Source organism: Daphnia pulicaria, chromosome 10 (genome assembly GCF_021234035.1).
Source record: "Daphnia pulicaria isolate SC F1-1A chromosome 10, SC_F0-13Bv2, whole genome shotgun sequence".
Classification (NCBI taxonomy): Eukaryota; Metazoa; Arthropoda; class Branchiopoda; order Diplostraca; family Daphniidae; genus Daphnia; species Daphnia pulicaria.
The window spans coordinates 942,780-967,370 of record NC_060922.1 but is presented as its reverse complement, the minus strand read 5'-3'; the positions used below and the strand labels follow the sequence as shown (position 1 = coordinate 967,370).

At 44.1% G+C, this 24,591-nt stretch overlaps 3 protein-coding genes across 3 annotated transcripts; 2 read left to right on the top strand and 1 right to left on the bottom strand.

Annotated features, from left to right (window-relative positions):
• Positions 1 to 316: 316 nt before the first annotated feature.
• Positions 317 to 2,336, top strand: LOC124314574 (very-long-chain enoyl-CoA reductase-like). Its single transcript, XM_046779771.1, has 7 exons — positions 317 to 524; positions 635 to 682; positions 762 to 932; positions 998 to 1,140; positions 1,205 to 1,421; positions 1,491 to 1,683; positions 1,754 to 2,336. The coding sequence occupies exons 1-7, from the start codon at positions 519 to 521 to the stop codon at positions 1,879 to 1,881; spliced, it is 906 nt and encodes a 301-aa protein (XP_046635727.1). The 5' UTR covers positions 317 to 518; the 3' UTR covers positions 1,882 to 2,336.
• Positions 2,337 to 4,954: 2,618 nt separating this feature from the next.
• Positions 4,955 to 19,863, top strand: LOC124314600 (zinc finger SWIM domain-containing protein 4-like). Its single transcript, XM_046779805.1, has 14 exons — positions 4,955 to 6,003; positions 11,851 to 12,073; positions 12,284 to 12,411; positions 12,626 to 12,769; positions 13,094 to 13,393; positions 13,520 to 13,643; positions 13,815 to 13,925; positions 14,041 to 14,214; positions 14,379 to 14,512; positions 15,661 to 16,881; positions 16,976 to 17,094; positions 17,253 to 17,471; positions 17,564 to 17,788; positions 17,958 to 19,863. Exons 1-14 carry the CDS (start codon positions 5,514 to 5,516, stop codon positions 18,198 to 18,200), a joined length of 3,855 nt encoding a protein of 1,284 aa, XP_046635761.1. The 5' UTR covers positions 4,955 to 5,513; the 3' UTR covers positions 18,201 to 19,863.
• Positions 19,864 to 20,911: 1,048 nt separating this feature from the next.
• On the bottom strand, positions 20,912 to 24,415 carry LOC124314601 (DNA repair and recombination protein RAD54-like). Its single transcript, XM_046779806.1, has 14 exons — positions 24,309 to 24,415; positions 24,024 to 24,242; positions 23,755 to 23,954; positions 23,618 to 23,687; positions 23,366 to 23,560; positions 23,077 to 23,295; positions 22,836 to 22,997; positions 22,507 to 22,768; positions 22,271 to 22,433; positions 22,004 to 22,202; positions 21,825 to 21,922; positions 21,642 to 21,750; positions 21,384 to 21,547; positions 20,912 to 21,316 (listed from the first exon to the last, which is right to left on the bottom strand). The coding sequence occupies exons 1-14, from the start codon at positions 24,309 to 24,311 to the stop codon at positions 21,118 to 21,120; spliced, it is 2,262 nt and encodes a 753-aa protein (XP_046635762.1). The 5' UTR covers positions 24,312 to 24,415; the 3' UTR covers positions 20,912 to 21,117.
• Positions 24,416 to 24,591: the final 176 nt, after the last annotated feature.

The following is a 24,591-nucleotide window of genomic DNA, read 5'->3' as shown; positions in this document are numbered from 1 at the left end:
TAGTAGATAGAATTTGAGATTTTCCGTGTTTTTTAACATATTAAGCATTAATTTTAACTCACATTAACTGAATTCCGTTATATTAACTTTGTAATAATTGCTATTTCTAAAAGAAAAAATATGTAAAAATAGGAATGGACAAAATACAAAGCCAATTTCTCGAAAAATTACTCTGAATCTGAAAGCACTGTCTCATGTCTCTCTTATCTGCATAAAAGTTTGAAATCTGAATAGCTGATAAAACATAAAATCCACAAGCGGTTGCTGGAACCGAGTTATAAACTACACGGAATAGGAAACGTCACAAGTGAACGAAGATTGTGCGGACTATTACAGACTAGAATTTCTAGCAGTTTTCTTTCTATTCGGCATTACATATTTATACAGAGTTAAACGCTGAAATTGCCCACGGGCTTCACTCGCTTGACAACTTTTATTTCAGCTGTAGAACTTGCTATAAATTTTCTGTCAGTTTCGTTCTGAATCGTGAGAAACGATATTCGATTAAGGAAATCAAAATGGAGGTGTGTATCAAATAGCTCGCTTTAGTTTGGTTATCAATACCTTACCAGCTTTTTATTTTGAATTAATCTAAAAAATTTCTAATAATATTTCATTTTGGGTTCACTTTTAGATTGGCATTTTAAGTACTTCAGGGGGAAAACAGCTGGCAACCTTAACGGTAAGTTGAGTTAGCTGACAGACATGTATGGCACTCTGCCACTAGAATAACCATTGACTAAATGCATTTCTTCTTTTAGGTTGACCCCAATTCAACACTAAAGGAGCTGAAGACCCAAATTCACCGTTTGAAATCTCATCTCTACCCTGACAGGCAAGAATTTCGTCAAGAACCTCGTGGCAAAGGACTGGATGAGAGCAAAACAGTTGCAGCACTTGGTTTGAAAGACAAGAGCAAGTTGTATCTTAAAGTATTCAACCTTTTATGCTGTATTTGTAGTACATCATTTAATGGCTGCTGTCTTTTTACACTCAGGATTTGGGACCACAAATTGCATGGAAGACAGTGTTCTTGACTGAATATGCTGGCCCTCTCTTTGTCTATGCATGGATTTATACAAGACCCTGGCTCTTTTATGGGGAGGATGCAACCAGCCAGCCCATGAGTCAAGTTAGCCAGTAGGTTTTCGTTTACTTAGTTATTGCTGTTATTTTTTTCCTAATTCCCTGTTTGTGTAAACAGCATTGCAGCCATTTGCTGGGTGTTTCACTACAGCAAACGCATCTTGGAAACTCTATTTGTTCATCGGTTCTCCCATGCTACCATGCCGGTGCGCAACTTGTTTCGCAATTGCGCCTACTATTGGGTCTTTGCTGCCTACGTTGCTTACCATGTCAATCATCCTCTCTACACTGCTCCGTGCCAAATTCAGAGCTATATCGCTCTTGGATTTTGGGCTGTAAGCATTTCCCCAGGCCTTAAAAAAGGAAAATAAATAATCAACTCTCTTTTTTCCATTCCTTGACAGGTATGCGAATTGGGTAACTTTAGCATCCACTGGCTTCTACGCAATCTTCGCCCACCTGGCTCCAAGGAGCGCCGTATTCCTCGCCCAACCAAAGACCCGTTGACTTTGTTGTTCAATTTGGTCTCGTGCCCCAACTACACTTACGAAGTCGGTGGCTGGGTCGCTTTCACCGCCATGACGCAGTGCATACCAGGTTAGCATTTCACTTTTTCCAAAATTGCAATGCATAGAAAAATGCTAATAACTGATTTGGTTTCATTTAGCCGGTCTGTTCGCCTTTGCTGGCTTTTACCAAATGGTCATTTGGGCTATTGGCAAACATCGATCCTACAAGAAAGACTTTAAAGACTACCCCCGCGGCCGCAAAGCCATCATTCCATTTGTGTTGTAAGGCGTCAGGTTTCTTCACTGCCTGATGGTCGTGAAAGCGTTGAGAGTGTAGTACTGTTGTGGGTCTATTGATTGTTGACATTTAGAATCGGTCTGGCATCACTCTACGAGGTTTCTCACTAATGCTCAATAAGAATCACAAGCCTCGTTTCAACCTCTTTTTTTTTTCCCCCAAACCTGTTACTTTCTTTTTTTTTTCACCCGTCATTAGTTTTCTTCTTGGTTGTTGAATTTCAAAGTTACCTTTTTTTTAAATCATAAAGTAATCTAAGCTCTCTTTTTAATTTGTCGATATTTCTTTGGTCTGCTGGTTTTGTAGCGATGCATTTTTATCGACCGTTGTATCTCTCTCTCTAAATTCTGGCCAGTCTTGTGCGTCAGTGAGTTGTCCGAGTGGGTGATTTGTAATTCAAACAAGGTCTACGTGTAGGAATCCATCATCTGTTTGGTTCTGTAGCTCTTTCCGTTATTTAGTTTACCGTCTTCCTTTCGCCACCTTGGACTCCACTTGAGTGAATGCTTCGTGAGCGTGCGCACACGTCGTCACGAATCTCCCAGGAATGGAATGACACACGAAAGCTGTTGCTGTCCATCACCACACTTGCGACTTGTTAACGACAGCAACTTGTCAAAAGAGAAATTCGAATCATCGGCTCGAACAATGGCCCCCCACGAGTTAGCTAAACCGAACGCAACTCAACAGATAAGAGAGAGTTCATTTCTCTTCTCTCTAGACGATCCGAACACAGCAGGAGGGAGCGGAGGTATCGTTTTGTTTCTTTCCCGGCTGAAAGATATGCTGGTATGAAAGAAACAAAACAAAAAGGAAGAAGCAAAGGAATCGACCCATTCCCAGTTGAGAATTCAAACATTCCACTGAATGAATGGAATGACTAACTTTGCTTCTTTCTTTTTCTTCTTCTTCGACCATTTAGTATTTTTCTCTAAAGAAACACAAGGGGGCAGCTGCTGCTGCTGCATGCAAACGATATTTGGAATTCCCACTTTTTTTATTCCATCCGTTTTGGTTGCGCGTCGGGATCGTGTTATTACCAGGGAAGGAAAAAATCAAAGAAACTGGGCGGTGGTGGCATCTCTCTTTCTATCCATTTGAAAAAAAAATATGCCTACGCTCGTCGTAAAAACCTGAAAACTTTTTTTTTCTCCTTTTTATCTCTGCCAGGGCTAGGCGCTGCATCCTGGCACGCGTATATATTCTTAATCAGATGTGTCTGTGTAGTGGGTGAAAGAGGGTGGATAAAAGTGGGGGAAGAATAATAATAAGAAGAAGCAATGAAAATCGTACATATAGAAGAAAAAGAGCTGAAACACACACAAAAGCATTCCGTCAGATAATACCAGCTGTGAATGCCTGGATTTGGTATACAATACACACACACACACAACAATACAATACAATATATAGTAGATATACACGGTCGCCGCTACATGGGATATGTATAAATGAGGATGGAAGGGAGAGCAGCTCTTTAGTCATTGAATATGGCAGCAGGAACGCCGAATTTTCGCTCTCTTGACACACAAGAGTGCCAGCCAAAGAGACTCTAGAAGAAGAAGAAGAAGCAAAAAAGAAAGATGTAGGATTTCAAGCATGATGATGAGCCGAGAGCGCTGCTGTTCGGCCGCATAACACTTTTCTTCTTCTTCTTTTTTGCCCTATAGCTCGCTTATTTCATTGGGGAAGACTGTCTTTCAAGTTTAAAAGCCCACAGAAAAAAAAAGGATAGAGATGGTATCAAAATGAAAACGAGCGTCTGCGTGGAGGAGAAGCGTGGAATGTGGGTGTAGGAGAGAGAGAGAGAGAGAGGCTTTTGTGTAATATTACCAAAAAGGCTGGTGTGGTGTGCAAGTCCCCTATTGCCTGTGCATATCTATATAAACATGAAATAGGCGAACATTCGAGAAGGCGAAGGAGGTGGTGGATGGAGAGAGAGAAGTCGGAGCCAAAAAGCTATCAGCTTGTGTGTAGGTTTGTAGACCGTTGCATGTATATTTCCGAGGCCTGCCGTTAAAGCTTAGATACACGACGACGACGCTGCAGCAGGATATAGAATGGCCTTATATAGCCGAGGACGACACGCACCGAGACTCCGGCCATTTTATCTTTCAAGAGCTTGTCTCTCTGCTGCTGCTGCTGCTGAGGCTTTGGCGCTTTGGCTGCTGAGCAAATGCCAATGTGTGTGCACGGCTCTTTTGGCTGCTGCCTGGTCGTATAATAGTCAATGTATATTATAAGCCAGAGCCAGCCAGCCAGCCAGCCAGTAGAACAGTCTTTCTTTTTTCTCTCTCTTCTCGTTTCATTTCGTGTGTCGGTCGCTCGGTCCGTTTTCGTGAGCCTAGTCACACGTTTCATCATTTAAGAAAAAAAGGTCTGGAAGGAAGAAGAAAATGACGTGGAATGAAAAGAAACGAGTAGAAGAAATAATGACGACACTTCTTTAATATTTCTCTGCCTGACGACCGAGAAACCGGAAAAATTAAAACAGAAAAGGAACGAAATCTAACGTGATGGGAGGGGCATAGCACACCTATTGCCCTCTCGTCTGTCTGTCGTTTTTCTGTATCTTTTTTGTTTGTTTGAGAAAAACAGAATTCTGAACGAACGACGGGAATGGGGAAGGGAAAAAAAACATGTTTCTATTGAGCTGTGCAGAGGTCTACAACACAAAACCACACACATGTTTCCATTTGTTTGATACGACGAGATGAAACTGCTGGTGAGAGAGGCACGCCACGCGGCTGCGCTCAGGCATTTTCGGAATGTTTTTTACCGAAGAGGGGAAAACTAAAAACATAATCACCGACTCCAATCGTCTCGTCAGTCAGTAACGATAGAAAACAACACAGACGGGTTTCTGTGTGCCTGCCACACGAAAAATACTTCTGGCGTTGAAATGTCGACCGCTAGATGGCTTGAGCGCGGCGAAAAGTCCTTAAAATCGTCATTGGCCAATTGCTTGGGGTCGAAGGCCCTTAGGGGGGAAACCAGGAAAAAGGGCGAATTAGGCCCTGCCCCCTTTTTCTATAGTAGACGAACATTCGTCCATCTTTAGTCAGAACGAGAAGTGGTGCCGAGCAGTGCGTGTTGTCCCGGTCTCTGTCGACCACATCCAGGGCACAACACACACACACACACACACAAACAAAAACACAAGTGAAATCTTTCGTTCCCCTTCTTTGTGTGTTGTGTGTTTCAAAAAAATCGAGAGAAAACGGGGAAAAAACGACAAATAGAAACGGATTACTTTGGAAAAAACAAACTCTCCACGTCGTCGCAGTTGTGTTCTCTCCTCCACACACAGTTTTTTGGGCGCCCACAAAAAACTTGGACTCAAAGCGAAAGTGATGGTGGAATAGTTCTGTGTGTGTTGTGTGTATCGTCGTCGTCCATTTTCTCTCTCGTCGGATCACTCTCTTATCGAATTTTCTCGCTGTGTGTTGTGTGTGTGTGTGAGTGTGTGCTGGCAGCCACAGGAAGCCATAAGCCTCCCTTTTGCTCCTCCTCTTTCTTTCGTGTGTGTTGTGTGTGTGAGTGTGTTTTTCTTCTACTTCTTCTCATTTCTTCTTCGACCAAAAAACCAAAGTGTGCAAGACACTAGCAGATGACAGAGAATGGCCGCCTCGCGCAGACCGTGCTGCAGCGGAGGCGGCGGTGGTGGTGGCCGTTTCGGCGGCAGCAGCAGTTTGGCTGTGAGTGACAATAATGGCGGTGGTAGTGGTGGTGGTAGTGCCAAAATGATGATGGGTTTATTGGGTTTATCTGGCTCCGGCTCTGGCGGTTTCAGTGGCAGTGGTTCGGGCATGAACAGCGGCGGGAGCAGCTCCGGATCGGGTCGGACGCCCGACACGTTGCTCGACATCTGCGCTCGTATTGTGGCTCAACAGATCCCCTTCCAGCGGATCGAAGAGAGATACGACCGCATTCCGGAGCCGGTTCAACGGCGCGTCATCTTTTGGTCTTTCCCCCGCAACGAGCGAGACATTTGCATGTACTCGTCACTCTCAAGACCTTCGACCAATTCTGTGGAATACCAAAATTTGCCATTTCATCGAGGATTGAAACTCTTGGAATCGGGTTGCGTCGATTCCGTCCTACAAGTCGGTACGTTCCTTTTGATTTTATTTTCAATCTTTTCTTTTTCCGAAGAAGAGAAAGCCTTTTTCTTTTAGATTTTTAGTTTTATTTTCTTCTTCTCTGGCCATTAAGGTCGAACAAAAACCTGAAGGCTCAAGGAATTCTTTTTTCTCTCTCTCTCTCTCAAACAACTTTCCAATTTTCCTCAGACTCTCTTCTTCTTCTTCTTTTTGGTGTTTATGTGTCAGGTTCAAAAACTCTTTGGAAACCGCAATGCATACATTAAAAAAAATATATACTACCCCCCTCCTTTTATTTTTTCTACCTTTTAGAAATATTTGTTGTCCCCCCCCCCCTCTCTACCCAGAAAAATGGCTTCGGGGGTGCCATTTTGTTCCGCTACTCGCTTTAAGTGTAGTAGATTATTCCTTCAAAAGGGGTGGAACGCACAAGTCCCTTGTCATTTTCCCCATGAAGACGAATCCACCATTTTCTTCTTTTCCCAAAACGTTTGAAACAGTTTCTACGTGTCTTAATCGAAACAATCCCAGCAGATGAGATCAAGTTGAAATGGATCGATTAGTAGTAGACAAGTTCAGTTCAAGTTCATCATCCCCTTGTGTGTGTCTGTGTGTGTCTGTGGGTTCGGTGCACTGGGCGACATGTCCCGCTAGTAAAAGAGCGTCTACAACCAGTAGTAGCAGCCAGCTAGTATATCGTACACGCGTAAACGGAGGCGACGAGGTTATATCGGAAATCGATGTCGGGATGCATTTCAATGTGTCAGTAGGGAGAAGAAGAGGGTGGTGGTTGGGTGGGGTGAGGAGAGAAATTGAGGGCCGCACATTCAATTGACAAGATCGGCGCTTGCGCCGTTCACAAATCATCAAAGATGGAAATAGAAAAACCGTGTACGGGAATATATCAAATCGGGCTCTCTTTGCACCAGGCACACCCATGAGAATTTGCGTGTAGGGTGTCAATGTATTTTTCGTTGCAAATTATTGATTCCCTCCCCCAGAAAATATGCTACTGTTTTTTGAGGTTGGCTGTCCTGAATTCTTTTTGATCTTTGTCGGCTGGATGGGCTAGCACTATTTATTGGCTATTGGGCCATATCTATTTTGATGGAGGTCTAGTTTCTCTTCTTGGCTTCACACGTGTCAAATGGAGCGGCTGTACAATTGTACATGAGGCTGCCTGGGATGGCATTAGTAGAGTCGTGTCGGTAGTTCACCGGTGCCTGTCGAAAATGGCGCTTTGCCTCGAAAAGAAAATATCCAAAAAAATCTTGTTGTTCGCGGTGTGGATGGATAGCGACTGGTGGGGGGGGATCAATACCTTTTTTATTCCGATCGTTAACTTTCTTCTCTCTCTCTCTTTTTTCCCCTTCTATTTTCTCTGTGAGGCCCGTGTTGCCGCCAGCAGACAAATCGATGAATCCCTTTTTCTTCTTCTTCTTGTTTTCATTTTTCTCAAATAATAAGGAGAAGAAGATGGCCGCGCTCTCTTAAACTTATGGCCCTATCAATAAAGCACACACGCAGTTATTTCAGACCCAAGCTCGACCTGCCCTCCAGAAATGTTTGTGTTTTTTTTTTGTCCGTCTTCTATTTCCCCTCAGAAAAGAAGAGGAAAAAATAAAATAACACAACCATTTTTATTGTTGAGAAGAAGACACACACACACATACAAACTACGTACAGCGGGGGAGAGCGAACCTGGAACCCATCACCTGCGGGCGGAGTTGGAAAGGAAGAAAAAAAGAAGGTGTATATCTATGTATATATTGTCTGTGTGTGTGTGTGTGTGTCTGTTGGGAAATGAATTCATTTAGCCGGAAGGCAGACCAGCCACACACACACACACAACAGCATCAGCGAAAATAGCGAATTAATAGTTTCCAGAAAAATAATAATAAAAAAAAGGTTCGATTACTTTTTTGGGGGGAGGTCAAGGCGCACAAACGAGCCGGAATTTGTGCGGATTACACCAAAGCTATTTGGCTGGACAAGGGCATTTCAGTCAATTATAGAAGAATTTAATTTAATCCTCTCCCTTTTTTGGTTTAGAAATGTTGGAAAAAAAATCACGGGGGATTTTTTTTTTGCGGGAGTCGTGTAAGGAATATCGATTGGTGGGAGCGATGATGTCATAACTCTGTCCAACTCTCTCGCACACGACCGTGGGTCGTCGTGTGCCCAGCATTGGGGTCCGAGTGTGGGTTGAGGTAGGATCTTGTGCACGGGGAATGTTGTGCCCAGTCAAAGTTTCGGAACACACGCGCGTTTGGTTCGAGTTAGTAAAGTTGTTGTTTATAGTGTTAGGAGGAGGAAAGGGGAAAACAAAAAGGGATTCCAAGTTGTCTGGAATCCCACAACAACAAGAAAGAAGGAAAACAAATTCTATTTTTCTTCTTCCAGGACTCGCGTAGCACGTAGGGTGGAAGGAGGGACGGAATGCTGGGCGAAAGAAGACGTCCGAAATAAAAAAAGAATCAAAACAAAACAGGAATCTTTCCTTTTTCTTCTTCTTCTTCGTCTTCCATTCCCCCCGGTCTACCACCAGAGTCAAGGACGGACAGACCCGTCTCTCTCTCCCATCGTATCGCTGGGGCCTCTCCTGCCCCCTTTTTCCTCTTTTAAAGGGCCAGCGACCGGGACCCGAGGACGACGTCCAGGTCCGTCTTTCTTCTCTCTCTCTCTCTATCTCTCCTGTATGTGTAAAGCATTCCACACCGCATTGGTGGAAAAAAGGAGGCAAGAGAAATAAGAAGAAAGGAAGGAAAAAAGATCTGTGAGAAAAATAATAAAAAGAGTGTGTGTGTGTGTGCGGGGGGAGATCAAGTTCCGGTTAAAATACATTGGATAGTATTCTTCTTCTTCTCCTTTTCTTACCAGCCCTGGAGCGTGGATCAGGAGACAGACTCTTTTTTCTTTCTTGAAGGAGCAGCTGGGAACTCGACCACAACGCCTTCACAAAAAATTGAGGAGAAAAACCTCGAGCCCCTCTCTAAGAATAATAACAATAATAAAATGTGAAAAAAAAGAGGGCCCTACTTTTACAAGTTCTCGGTGTTTTCGTCGAAGCATTTTTACTTCTTCTTCTTGGTATAGCATCCCCCCACCAGTTTGACATTGGCCGTCTTCTTCCCTTTTTATTTTGTGTGCTGTTGTGCTCTCCTTTCTCTGGCTCCTTACGTCATTCCTCCTGTTATCTGCTTTCCCCCTCATCCACCGTTTTCATCATCATCTCCTATCGCTTTTTCCTCGTCGTGACGTGAAGGGGCGAACGTGACGTCACCCGACGCCCCTCACGACCTCTCTCTTTTTTTTCTCTTCCACTCACGACTTTTCATCATCTGCGCTCCTTCCGTTCCTTCGCGTTTGCCCGTGATTTAAAAGGACTCGGCTCTCTCTCTCCCTATCTCTCCTCTTTCTTTCTTTTTCTTTTTTGAGTCAAGGCCTTTTCTTTTAAAAAAAGAAGAGGAGAAAATATAAAAATAAAAGGTGGAAAACAATGTTGTAGTAGTCGTCGTCGTGTGGTGGTAGTAAAGGGAAAGGAATTTCATTTCCCCCCTCGTTGTCGAATTCTTCCGGTTTTGTCTTGTTTTTCACGACACGACTGGACCTAGTGTCAAAAATTTGTCGTCATCCTTTTTTTTTATAATGAATTTCCCATTTTCTCTCCTTCTTTTCATCATTCATTCATTGATTGTATTCGCCCGGATGAAAGATGAAAGCAGGGGGAGAGATAGAGGATGTGTGTGTGGCCGTGTGAAATGGTGGCAGTTGTCGTAGGAAAATGGGAGAAGAGAAGCCTTTTATTTTCTCTCTCTCTCTTTCGTCTGTTGTTGTGTCATTTCGTTTTGTTATCATATCCCACACAACTGAAATTTCCTGCGGATGTGTGTGTGCTGCCGCCGCCACCGCTGTCCCTTTTTCTTTTTCTACATACACCAACAAAAAGTGTATTTTTTTTTCTTTCCTCCAACTATCCGCCTCGAGCTTCTTCCGTCTCCCGTTCTGCCCCATCCCGCACGACTAAACCGGGAGAAAAGAACACGCACGCACGGTCAGTCTGTGTTCGAAAAGGGGAAAATAAAAATCAACAAACAGTCTTTACTTTTTATTTTTATTTTTTGGTCAAAAGATTTTGTTTTTTCTTCTAGTAGAGAGAGGCCAATATCCATCGCCCAAATAAAAGTCAAAACTGGAAGAAACCGGAATAGAATCTTGCAGGCAGTCAAGTTTATTCTTCTTCCATCCCTTCCAACTCTTCAAGTCCCCTCCTTTCTCAACTTGAAACTGCAAGGAGCTAATCCAATCAAAAAAACTTTCTATATCAAAATATATACGTACGTACGTACGTGTGTGTTATCGATTCTATAAATATCTACTGGTTGGTGGTAGTAGTAGTACCGTGTACTTAAAAGGGCTGCGCGCGCCTCCTGCTCTACTCCTTTTGCTTTTTTTTCTCTTTTATTTCCAGGTTCCTATTACTTGACTTACCATTGACGATGCCCCCATGTTGTATTATAGGATTTAGTAAAAGAGACTCAAAAAGGGAAGCAGGGATAGAAAGAAGCATTTACGCCCGTGTGCGTGTATATACGTACACACACATATATATATAACCCCCTTTGAAAAATGGCCCCCTCTGGTCCCTCTCTCTGTGTGTATGTCTGAGTGTTTGCTCTATTCTCCCTCTTATTCCGATCCTATCCGAAACTGCTCCTAGAAAGCTCCTAGCGACCCCTCCCCCCCCTCTTCCACCCAACCCCCGCTATATAGTGTCCTATTCATTGCAGATGGAGATAGTTAGTAATAGTAGAAGTGTATAGTTGTAGTGGGTACAGCAGCAGCAGCGGAGCTGTTGTATATACGGTAGTGTTGGTGGGTGGGTGGGTGATTGGATGGCGGTGGTTTTCTCAGTCGAGGGAGTTGGTCCTGGGGCTTCTTATTCTCTCCCCCACATGTGTGCTGCTGCTGCTGCTGCTTATTCAGGCCCATGTGGACGATTGTAAACCATATACTTAGACTATATTATACTCATATCCCCCCTCTCTCTCTCTTACTCCCCGCAAAAGAAGAAGAAGAAGGAGAGACTCGACTGCTTTTCTGAGTCATCGTAGTCATTAGAATAAAAAGAAAAGATATGCGCCCAGGAGTCTGGAAATCTGGCGTACTCGTACCCCACCGTCTTGCCAAAAAGGAAAAGAAAAAGGAAAAAAATCTCTTTTTCATTTGGAGTAGTGTGTAGTTACAAGCCAACAAACATATCAAAAGAGAACCAACTTTTTTTCTCACTCTCCTTTCCGGAGAGGAAAAAAGTTTCTTCGCTCGGGAGCTCGGGAGTCCAGCCGCCCCTCCGCGCCACTATACCAGTTTGGAGGTTGTATAGTGAAGGAGCGAGGAGGAGGACTGTAGTTAGTTAAACATGCACACATCTGTCTCTACTCGAGACTCGTAAGGCTCCTCCACACACACACATACAGAGAGACGTCTCCTGCCTTTGTGTGGATGGATGGATGGACGGACCGCATTGGATATGCATAGGCTGGGGGCCACACTGGCACCTCTCAACAGATCCGCACACTAATCAATACGGTGGTAGTCTCTCTCTCTCTCCTTTTCTCTCCCCCCCGGTTGAAAACACCACCCCCCTTCGTTTTTCTTCTTTTCGTTTTGTACAGTACATGATGATGTAATAAATAAATATCGATCCGGTGAATTGCTCTTTGCCCGCTGGAGCCGTGAATTCTTTTTGGGCGTTTGACATATTTTCCGACTGCGGAATTTCTTCCTGGGAATTGAATTGAATTGGTTGTTGATTTTGTGTTTTGTTTTGTTTCTCTCTTTTTTTATTTCGCAGGTTTCCACTTGAGCGGGACGGTGACGGCGCCTAAAACGTCGGGCGGTAGTCCACTACCTCCGGCCTCATCATCTGGCGGCGGTGGCGCTGCCGGTGGAGGCGTTGTTGTTCCGGGTGGAACGACGGGAGGAGCAGTTGGAGGAGGAGGAGGAGGAGGAGGAACGGCGGGAGGACCGCCAGTGGAAACGGAGAAGAAATATCGAGTCTCCGTCAGCTTCGACCGGTAACGCCATGTCCAACATCTGACGCCGCCGCCGCGCCCGCCGGCGTGGCGGTTTTCAACCACCCACCTTCTTCCCTTCTTCTTCTTTTGTCTCTTTTTTATTTTTATGATTTTATTTAAACTTATCGAAATGTTTCTTTTTCTCTCTCTCTCCTTCCGGATGGATGGATGGATGCGTACAACTGGACACGGGGCGTAATGCGACCGCAGGTGTAAGATCACTTCTGTGACGTGCAGCTGCGAAGCCAGAGACATCTTTTGGTGTCAACACGTTGTGGCGCTGGCCTTGTTTCGAATACGCAATGCCGACACTGTCCGATTACGAGTTCCCATTTCAGGTAAATATCATTTCACATTTTATCCTCCCTCTCTTACCTGTTGTTTGCTCGTCGAGTTGGCCAACAAGCTCGACAGGGCAGCTCTTTTATTGTCTTGTATTATCTCGATGGCATCACCGTTTCCTGTTTACTCATCGTCCATTTTTTTGTTTCTTTGTTGGTTGGTTGTTTTATCTTTCTTCTCGACGACTGGACGTGACGGATGAAATTGCAGAAACTTTGCTGCAAATGGATCGGCAGCAGTTGCAGAAGTTTGTGCAATACCTCATCTCGGAACATCACACGGAAGTCCTGCCCACGGCCCAGAAGTTGGCCGACGAAATCCTTCAGCAAAGATCAGAGATCAATCGCATTCCAGGTAACCGACAAAACTGGACCCTACAAAATATCCCCAGCTGCGATGGTCCCGTTTTCTCGCTCTCTCTTTTTTTTTTCTATTCTCCTGGACATGATATCCATCCGATTATGGGCAGGAAGAGAAGAGAAAACCGGGTCTCCTCTCGGGTTGTATTTTTTTTCCTCTTTGATTTTGTCCCGACCTCCTGAAATGTGTTGAAAACCAACTCCGCCGAATAAGCAATTAGATGGGACTGGACTGGCATCCATTAAAATCCCCCACACATTATATGACGGCCAAAAATGAATGACATGTGGATAAACTAAACCGGACTGAATCATTCAGGCGCTCCTGATCCGACGGCGGGAGCCAGTGCAGACGACGAGCACAGTTGGCACCTGGACGAGGAGCAGGTTTGCGAACAGGTGCGTTCGTTCCTCTCGCAGGGTGGCTACTACAACGTCAACAAACAACTGGTCTCCATGTTCGCCAAAGTCAGGGAAATGCTCAGAGCCCGAGACTCGAACGGCTCCCGGATGCTGACGCTCATCACCGACCAGTTCCTGGCCGATCCCCGGCTCTTCCAGTGGAAAACGCAGGGCACGCCCATGACGGACAAGTGCCGACAACTTTGGGATCAACTCGGTTTGTACCTTTTTTTTCTCTCTCTCTCTCTCCTTTGATTTCGGGTTCGACCGATTGGCATCTTATTCTCCCAGCAAAATGCCCTGCGCAATTTGGCTAATGATGTTGTTGTTGTTAATCTTCCAGGAGCCCTGTGGGTCTGCGTCGTCCTCAATCCCCACTGCAACTCGAGCGACAAGCTGCAGTGGCGCCAAATGCTGGAACGCTGGTCCCAAGTGGACGTCTGTCCTCCAGAGGACCCCGATTTTAGGTATGTGTTGTTTCCAGATCCACCCACCCTCCCTCTCTCGCCTTTTATACTTGTGGAGAGTTGGTTTCTTTTCTTTCCACCACAAACTTCCTTTTTCCTACTTGTTGGTGGGGTTTTTTGTTTCTTTGGATGAAAGAAAAATTCAATTTTTTAATCTGGTCGGTTGTACAGACCGCAAACGTCATCGGGTCAGGAGAGTAACCGACTGCGGCCCAGGAGGTCGGTTCAAGGGGACGATACGACCAGCTCAGAGAGTTCCGACGACGACGACGAAGCATCTCGGTAACGTTTCGTCTGATTATTTTCATTTCTGATCTCATCAGTCGAAACTGTGAATTTTATTATTTCATTTTTCTCTCTCTCTCTCTCTCTTGGCTCGTTTTATCTAATCTATTAGACGCGGGCGGGAGGCCAGCTTGGATCACAGTTTGAGCAACGCCAACCGGAACGCGGCTGCGGCGGCCGCGGCCGCCAACAACAACAACAACAACAATGCCAACAACAATGCGTCGGCATTGAGGAATGCGAGAGGAGCACCCGTGGCGGCCCGACGTCGCAGCGTTTTCCATCGGTATGAAAGCGACACATTTCTTAAAAACAAAAACAAAACAAAAATTCGTCAGTTGCCTTTTAGGGAAAGTGTTGGAACGTTTCCTATCTGAAATGCGTTAATTGATTTTGTGATTTTGTTTCTTTCTTCGATTGTTCTGAAATATTTGGACAACGAACTTACAGGGCCATCGACGCCATCAGTTTGACGTGGGACAACAGCCATCTCAAGTTAATATTAGCCCACGATAACCTATCGGCCAGCAATGAGCCTCACAGCACAAACAACATCAACCCACAAGGACAGCCTCTTTGGCATGGTAAATATTGCGAGTGTATCTCTCCTTCTCTCTCTTGTCTCTAGACAAAACTCTCGCACACACACACAAGGAGAAGAAATATTGGGCGTTTGAATGGGTAGAAAAAGCCTCGGCTGCTCTCGTTTCTCACTCTCTCTCTCTCTCTCTCTCTCTCTCGCTCTCGCCATCTTATTATAGCACACACACATGCTGTGTGCGTGTGTTTAGCTATTTGTACGTTTGCCCCGTCTGTGTTTGACAGCAGCTTTCTGTTTTTATTTTTTTACTTTTTTATTTTTTATCTGTCTGCTGTGGGCATTTGATTAGTTTTTTTTTTTTTTTTCGAGTTGCGTCAACTAACAGATTTCGTAACCTTCGAGTGCTGGGTAGTAACTGCATTGGCGAGAAACTAAGCAGAGAGAAAATAAACTCATTTTGTAATTTTTCTTTCCCAGCCAGAGAGAGAGAGAAGACAAAAAAACAAACTTTTTTTTTGTCTGCTAAACTGAAAATAGAATTTCTTTTACTGGGGGGAAATTGTTGGCCAGTCGAGTCACCGTTTCGTCGTAAGATTTGTATTTATATATATAAACAAGTATTTATCGAAAATGTATTTCAAGTCGAGTCGCTGGCGGCGGCGGCGGTGGCCATTCGTAGGAGAAGAATTGCTCTCCTTTTTTTCCCCCTTTTACGCGGTCGTTGAAAATCAAATTGGGAAAATTTTTTAACTTTCCCACGGAAATGTTTCGTCCTCGAAAAAAATTAGTAGTAAAAACAGTAGTAGCCGGTTTTGTGATAAAACTTCGTGGGAAACTTGACAATATTTATCCCGATTGAAATCGCTACATGATGACACAGCAATTACTACAATTACCTCAGCTATATCGGATGTATTTCCAGTTTGTTTTTTTATAGGATGTTGTCTGTCTACTTCCAATCAACAGACATACAGCAACAAACAACAACAATACAAAAAAAAAAATGAAAAGAAACTTGATGGATACTTTTTTATCATCCGCTCGTTTTTGTTGAACATTCACTTTGCCGACCCGTTTTAATGGACCCGGGCAAAATAGTTGATTGATTGAATGACATTATCTCATGGAATTTATTTTATTTTTTCTTCCACTTTTTCTGGTCTCTCTTTCCCTTTCGATGTGTTGAAACAGAACACGTCCCGACGGCTTGTGCTCGGGTGGATGCCCTCCGGTCTCACGGCTATACGGTCGAAGCCCTACGGTTGGCCGTCTCCATCATCCGGACGCTGAAGCAGGGACAACTGCAGAGCCAGCAGCGATGGGTAGAGCAACAGGGTCGACACCTGGTCGACTGCACAGGCTCGGCTGTGGCACGGAACGCGGCTTTGGTGCCTTCGGCTGCCGAGGGCTGGATTGGCCACCCACTCGATCCCATCGGCTGCCTCTTTGACACGCTGGCCGAAGCCTCGCTCGTGCCGGACGACCAGAACCAGCGCGGCGGAGGCAATCAGTATTACTATGACCCGATTGGCCTTGGTGTGGACGGCGAGCAGAGCGCCACGGCCACGCCTCCTCGTTACCAGCACGTTGGAGTGTCGGGATCGAGGGATCGCAACGAGTCGTACCTGACGCTGGCCACGGAGGCTGCCCTGATTGGTCTCGGCCAGCAACGAGTCATGCCGGCCGGCCTCTACTCGCAGGAGAAGGCGTGCAAGCAGGAAGAGCGGCTCCTTCAGAAGCTGCAGGAGATGGAACTGGACACGGTCTTGGTGGCTGTTCTGCGGAAACAATCGATGATGCTCCTGGAATCGGGTCCCACTTCCGGCCTCGGCTCCGGCATCCACCCGGAGAGCATCCCCATGCACACGTACGCCAAATTCCTTTTCCTGGCCCTGCTGCCGCACGACACGGACTTGGCCTACCGGATTGGACTCCGCGCCATGCGACTGCCCATCCTGGAGGACCACGAGGACGTTGACGATCCCGTCAACGGCAACGTGAGCTCGCTGGTGTTGAGCCGCTACCCGCGCTGGTTCACGCTGGGCCACATCGAGGCCCAGCAGTGCGCCCTGGCGTCGACCATGTTGAGCGCCGCCAAGGGGGACATTCACCGGCTGCGGACGGTGCTGGAGTCGGCGCAGCGTAACATCCACAGCTCGTCGCATTTGTTCAAGTTGGCGCAGGACGCCTTCCGCTTCGCCACGCCTCAGGACGGGCCGAGGCATCCGACTCTGCTCAACGTGGCCTTCGAACTCGGCCTGCAAGTCATGAGGATGACGCTGTCGTCGGTCAATTGGCGCCGGCGCGAAATGGTCCGCTGGCTCGTCACCTGCGCCACCGAAGTCGGCTTCGAAGCCTTGCTCTCCATCATGCACAACTGGTATCAGCTGTTCACGCCCACAGAAGCCACCGGTAAGACTGGACTGACGACTTTTTATTTTTAAAAAGAAAGAAAGAAACCCCAAACATTTTAAATGGCCTTTGTGTGTTTGCTTTCTGGTTTCAGGACCGGTCGCCAGCACCATCATGTCGCACAGCACAGTCATGAGGCTCAACTTGAGTTACGTCCAGCAGGAGGAGCTGTCCAACTGCGCCAGGACATTGGCCCTCCAATGCGCCACCAAGGTGCGTTTGAAACTTCCACAAAATTCCTGGGTGGAAAGCCCCAGGGGAGGGTGGAGAAAAATGGAAAAGTAGAAATGTGCTTGACCATCGAGTAGTACCCCCAAAAATAAACGTGGTAGAGTATATATGGAACTGATGGATGTGTCTGCTGTTTGTAGGATCCGCCCAACTGTGCGCTCAACGCCCTCAACCTGTGCGAGAGTGCCCCCATCAGCTTTGAAACGGCCTATCAGATCGTCATCGACGCGGCCTCGCACATCATGACGTCCATGCAGCTCTTCACCATCGCCAGGTACATGGAGCACCGAGGATACCCTCACCGGGCGTACAAGCTGGCCCTCCTTGCCATGAAGAACGTCCACCTGGCCTACAATCAGGTAAGAGCGGTCGCTGGTCAAAATGGTCACGAAAATGTTTGTTGCAAGACTCATCCGTCTTATTTTGTCCGTCCCTTTTTGCGCTCGTTTAGGACACGCACGCGGCCATCAACGACATTCACTGGGCGTGCGCGCTGAGTCACTCGCTGGGCAAGTCGGAATTGAGCACCATGATTCCCTTGCTGGTCAAAAATGTCCAGTGCGCCACCGTCTTGTCTGACGTCCTCAGACGTTGCGCCGTCTCGGCTCCTGGCGTCGCCTCCGCCTGTCCACCCGAAGCCAAACGGCGCTGCGTCAAGCCACTCCCATATGATAAAGTATGGATATTTGTCTACTCTACCCTCACGCCGTTCTCCCAACTGTCCGCTCCCATCAGCTCAATCCAAGTTGATAAGAGTTGTTGTTGTTGTTGTCCACCCCGCCGTTCCATTTGCTTTCTTGTTTTCTAATTAAAAATTTATTTTTGTTTTTTTTTTTCTCTTTCAGGCGCCTTTGAAACCTTTGCTGGACGCCGCTATTGCGGCCTATGTCAATACGACGCACTCGCGATTGACGCACATCAGTCCACGTCACTACGGCGATTTTATCGACTTTCTGGCCAAAGCTCGTGAGACGTTCCTTTTGGCTCACGACGGTCTGATGCAATTCGGCCAGCTCATTGAAAACATGAAAGTGGCCTACAAGGGCAAAAAGAAGCTCATGTTCCTCGTCAAGGAGAGGTTCGGATAAGTATCGCCAGTCGTTGCTGTCCCTTAACCCTTTCGTATCCCCTCTCTCCTCACATTCGCCAATAAGAGAGAGAGAGAGACGACGGGCAACTTCTTTCTTTTCCTTATATAACTTTTCTCTCTGTCTCTGTCTCTCTCCTTGAGTTGATGCATATCTTCGTGGAAAGACTTTGATTTGTGCCTGAGGTTTTTCGCTCCGGAATTTCCCTTCCCAATCCTTCTTCTCCAACAATCGTCAGAAAAACAAACAACAACAACAACAGCCATAGATTCAATCCGATCTCAGACATCTCCTTCAATTCTAAAGCGCTTTTTTAGGTCTGGTGACCTAATCAAATCACCCACACAGACAACCAACCAACCGAAAACAACAACAACAACTTCAGCAACAAAAACATAAACATTTCTTTGACATAATAATCTTACGTCAACAACAAGCACGGAAAACACCCTGACTGTAGGTCTTGAACGTACACATTGCATCATTGTGATAATTTTTTTTGAAAAAAAAACCCCAACTTCTCCTCGCTTTTTTCGTGTGTCCTCACTTATTGGTTGATTTCCGGCTTTCAGCTTCGATTTTTCCCCCCCTCCCCTTTTTTTATTTTTGAATTTCTTTCCCCACCAAAATGGGGAAGGATGGGTTGGGGTGCCTTTTCTCCTCCGGCCCGACTTCTTAGAAAAGAAAAGAAAACTCCTATAAAAGTCGATCGAGGCCAACCAAAGATGCAATGGTTAATAAAACATGATTTTTTGTGTTGTTTTTCGGGGCAATTTTCTCGCCCGTCACAGAAAGAAACTGGGAAAACGCTAGGAATTGGATGGGAATTTTATGTGTGTGTGTGTGTGTGTACGTTAGAGTGTTGGTCCAATCGGTTGCGTGAGCGTGCGTCGGGTTCGAATCCGTCAGATCTCATTTATCTTTTTCGTTGGTTTCCTTTTATGATTTCCTTTGTTCACCTTGTCGTCTTTTTCGTCAGATTTTTCTTCGGATTAGATTCTTCTCGTCACAACCTCCATAAAAAGAAAAAAAAAAGAAGTAGTTGATTCAAATCGTCATCATTTTGACCCGGCTCCTCCATCGAAAATCATTGGGCGACCCCTCCCATTCATCTACCTCAACTTCTATCAAAAGTTGTTCCCCCCCAATCACACACTCCCTCCATTTTCACGCAGTGAAGGAAAAATCTGGCGGATTGGATGTCTTTGGTTATTACTTTGGGTTTTAAATTTTCTTTATTTTTCTTTTTCCTTTTTACGAAGCATATCGAAATTTCGAATTTCTTTAAATATTATTATTAGAATAATTTTTGAATAAGAAAAGGAGAAGAGTTCAATTGAAGTAAACAAATTATAATAAGAAAGAAAAAAAATTCTGTGCGATTTCAACTCTTCTACCGAGAAGACTGAGGTCCATGACGTTCAAATTCAGGGACATGAATAATTTTTTGCGTCTGTGTCTTGTTTATCGGCAGCCACAACAACAAGCCCTCATCCATTTAGCTGAAATGTTTTTGTACAAAATTTAAACAAGAAAAAAAAAAACTAAAAAAAAAACCCCAAAAAAATTTTGATGGGGAAAAAAAAATAAGAAAACAATGTTTCGTCCGCGTCGTGTCGTTTTTTTTTTTTCATGTAAAGAAGATGCAAATCAGAGAAAATAACAAGAAGCAATCCCCATTCCCGTAAACCCCTTGTTCCGTCTTCTGCATTCGTGTCTTTTTGTTACATACATATTCTATTTAAATGGGCCAATAGAGTGTCGGTCGGTTTGTGTGGAAACGGACAAGGGGGGTGACCGGGAAAAAAAGAAAAATTACAATAGTATTTTGTACAGTTTTGTTAAAAACAAAAAAAAAGTGCTTGACAAATTTTTTTGTGTTCAATCGTTTTAAATTACCGAGCGGTTTTCCCATTTCTGTTAATTCGTTTAAACGCCCCATGCAATTGTTTTGGTCTATTCAAAAAGTCCTCTTCCTCCATCCACCCAAAATCCCCTCAATTTTTGTCTGTTGTTTCGTTGTTTCTCTTTTTTTTCTTGTTTTAGTCGATGGAATTCACAAAATTTTTCGGATTTATTTTGCGCGTGTATAAAACAAAATCAAAGAAAAATTAACTCGAAAAAGGAAAAAAAGCTCAGCAAATTATTTCGTTTTTGCCCTGAAAGTTTTTTTTTTCTTTCGCTAATTAAATCCATGCCGTTTGTTTTGTTGTATTTTTCCTCCGCAATTTCTTCTTCGTTTATTTTTTCTGTAATAGGATTTTTTCCTGGATTTGTGTGTATTGAAACATAAAGGAAAATTCCCCAGTTGATTGTTCGTTTGTTTGTTTTATCCCGGCGGGAGCAAAACACAAAGAAAACAAAAATGATTTCTTGGAGCATTTTGTCTCCTCGATGATTTATTTTCGCCCTCCCCTACTTTCCACCTATTGTTTTTCTTGATTCATCCCCCCATTTAATGTGTCAGTGATGTCTCCCCACCTCGTACCACGTTTTAATTATTTACATCGTCTCCTTCCCCCCCCCCCCCCCCGTTATTTTTTCCGTCTGTCGTCGTCGTCGTTTAATCGATAAAAATTTCTTGAAAAAAGGTCATCCAGTTTGTATTAAAAAAAATTGTTGTAAAAGTTTCGTGGCTTTTCTGCAAAAGTGGTGAAAATTCCTTATTTCCTCTTTCATAAGAAAAAACTGCAGCATTACAAGGAAATGTCCAAATCAATCTAATGAATCATTTTTACAATCTGGTTTTCTTTTATAACAATTTCGTATTCAAGGGGGGAAAATGCAAAGTACATTTACAGTGTTTTGCACAACAGATCTTGTGTAAGTTAAAAAAACATAAAACTGAAACATCACAGAGCATTTGCAACTGACTTCTTTCGTCTGCGGAAGATTTTCTCTTTGTTGTTTGAAAGATTCAAGGAACAATTTTAGGCTCGTGGGATTTTTGATGGAAGGCGAACGTGACTCCAGCGTCCCAAGCAGACTTGAGAACAGGATCCGGAATGGTTTTGCGATCCGCACAGTGATTCCATTGAGACAAATCCGAATTGCAAGTCGCGTCATCCGGTGGCGGTTTGACTTGGATCCGATTGACGCAGCGACGGCATTTGAATCTGTTTAAAAAAAAATATATATATTTTTGAATGAATGTCTGATTCCAAATTTTGGTATGATGCCAACTTGTCGTGAGTATCGCTCGAGGTTAGTTCTTCCAATTTAAACAAATCTCGTAAATCCGACAGACTGAAATGGCGTTCCACGTCGTCTTCGTTGTCTACTACGCAGGAGCTGAGTGCCTTTTTGTGGGCTTGACGCTGGAAAATTTTTTCTTCAATGGTTCCAGTCTGTCGTTTCATTAAATCGACCGAGTTATTTTTGTTATTATTTGCTTTAGAACCGTTCAATTTGCGACTGTGTTTTCTGGGTAGAAATACTTACGGACAACAGGCGATAAATAAAACAGGGTTTCTTTTGTCCGTCTCTCCAAACACGAGCCATAGCTTGATCGTCGTTGGCCGGATTCCAGTCTGGATCAAACATCACCAACCTTGTGCGAAAGTTATTCAACATTTTTTAAAAATAATCTTACATTCGAAATTGAATGCATTAACCAATTAGTACCGGTTGGCTCCAATTAAGTTCAATCCGCAGCCACCGGCTTTGCTGCTGAGCAAAAAGACAAAATCTGAACTGGCTGGGTCGTTAAAATGTTCCACAATCTGAAATGCAAAATAGGTACTTAACAGTCCTTCCTGACCCGACTTCATTAAGAACTAGACTGGTTTGATTTGTCTGTGTACCTTGGCTCTCTTCTTGATGCTCATGCTGCCGTCCAGGCGTACGCACGGGTAAGACCTCATTCGGCAAAGTTTCTCGAATAAATCTAGAGTTTGAGTGTAGTTGGAAATCAAGACGATCTTGTCGTTGGTAGTGCTTTTCACCATAGCCAGAATACAGTCGAGGACGCAGAGCTTGCCGGACAATTCGGTTTGTAGTTTTCTATCGATCAAATCAGCAGCGAGGTTATAGATTTTTCTACAGCCGCAAACGAATGGTGTGGGACTTACCGGGGATCGAAGGTGGCAGGAAATAACGGCAGAGTGCCTTCGAATCCGTCAATGCCCGATTGGCACTTTTCGTAAACCAATTCCGGATGACTGCATAGTTTCTTTAAATTGGTGATGGCTGCCAGTGCAGTCATGCTCGATTTGCTCGGTTTCTCATTGGCTTCTATTTAAGTTTAAGCAGGACAGCAACAAAATATTTAATCAATCATGTACTTAATTTAATTTATAATATTTACCCCTCATTTTGCTCTTGACAGCTTCGGATGCGACGACCTTCTTGTAAATGGACGCTTGAACAGGACTGAGCTTAATACAAACCACCAATTCAATTTTGACTGGAAGATATTTGGTCAGCAAAGCGGATGTGCGCCGAATGATGCATTTATTGACTAGATCGGCCAATTCTTTCAGTTGTGTCTGACCCTTCTTCTGTGTTTCTTCCGTCGCATCAGCGTCTCTACCTCGAAGGATGGGCGTCTCGAACCGTTTCTTAAACTCCTGCAAAAAGAAAATGTGTTTGTTTTCATTATTATTAGTTAAGGATCTCATTTTTATCTTGAATCACCTGAGCAGTGCCAAGAATGCCTTGGTTAACGAAATGTAACAAACTAAAGTACTCCAGCAGATCGTTCTGAATGGGTGTTCCGGAAAGAAGGACACGGCGTTTGCAATTCAATGCAACCAAAGATTGATATGTCTGATTTTCACTGTTTTTCAGACGATGTCCCTAACGAGACGAACAAACGGTTGTTAGTTAGAATAAGGGACCCGCGGCAGATAATGATCTTAATTATGAGCAAGTGTACTTCATCACAAAGAACAAGTCCTATTTCTCCCTTGTGAAGGGCGTGGGCGTGAAGTCTAAATGTCTCGTAGGAGATGATCAGAACAGGAGTGACGACTCGCCTTCCGTGTGTGTGTATGAATCCATTCAAGTTGCGATCAATTTCGTCTTTACTTCCAGAGTCTATCACCAACGTATTGACTCGCCCACTTAGCCACTTGTTGATCTCATTCTGCCAATTCTTTTGGTTGTAAAACAAAATACAGCAGTTAATAAATTTCAAAGTGAATTATTAAAGATAATCAATGCACCTTGACCAAACTACTAGGTGAGACAATGATCCCTTTTGTAATTAAGGGCTTGCAGTCTGGGCCTTGTTTGAGTAGTGTCCAAAGCAGGGTAATGCACTGCAAAGTTTTCCCCAATCCCATTTCATCAGCCATAATGCAACCATAATTGTTTTCAATGCATAGCCCAGTGACACAGTCATACATGAACTTCACTCCCTAGCAAATAGAAAATTAATAGAAGACCAGAATTACAGCAGTATAAGTGGAACTTACTTCACGTTGATGAGGTCTAAGTACTTTGGTCAATACTGGATCAACAACTACATGAACAGGGTGTTTATCACTAACACAAAATTTAAAGATGTGATGATTTAATCCCCCAGTCTTTTGCACACAATTTAATATTGTACCTTATGGATGATTTCAGCTTGTCATGAGCAGACAGTTCTGGAGGGGAATACAAAATCAAAGCACCAGGTTCATCTGGGTCATGTAAAGCTTGTCGTACTCCAGCTCGTCTCATTCCAAGTGATTTGCTTAGGGTTGGCCCATTGTAGTTTGGTATTGGTATTTTGAATGGCTTTGACATAATCTTTTTGATAAGTGCTTCCTGTTAAATAGTTAATAGCTATAATTTTGAGGGAATAGAATTAAGTAAATATTATAGTTAATGTTTTACATGGAATGACGATCCAGCCATTTCCGAATTCGTTTCAACTGGAAGACTACATTGAGCAAGTGGTTTACGAAATGGAGAAAGAAACTCTGAAGCTCTGTCTATTATTTGTGTCTTCTTATTCTTGCCCCCTTTCTTCTTTTCTGACCAAGCTGGATCATCTTCTTCATCTTCGTATTTTCGTTTAACTTGACCCAACTGACTTGGGGCCAAACTCCGCCTCTATCATTGTAAAATTGAGTAAAATATATCAAAACTGTTAAAATTCAAGAAGAATTTATCACAAACCATTTTAATCCCACTTCTTCTTTTTCACTTTGTTCTCTTTTCTCGTGTTAAATCGCGCCTTAAAAATACAAACACAAAGGTGAATGCATCGTGCTTATGCAGTTACTCTAATATAATGAATTCTTCTGCTTGGTGTTTTTGTTTTCACTCAGCTGTCGATTCATCTCACTAGATGGCATTCCAAGCGAAAACGAAAAAGAATAAGACATTAAAAATTACAAATGAGGAATTCCCAATTCCTTTTCCGATTTTTAATTTGTATTCTTACAACGGTTGATACTTC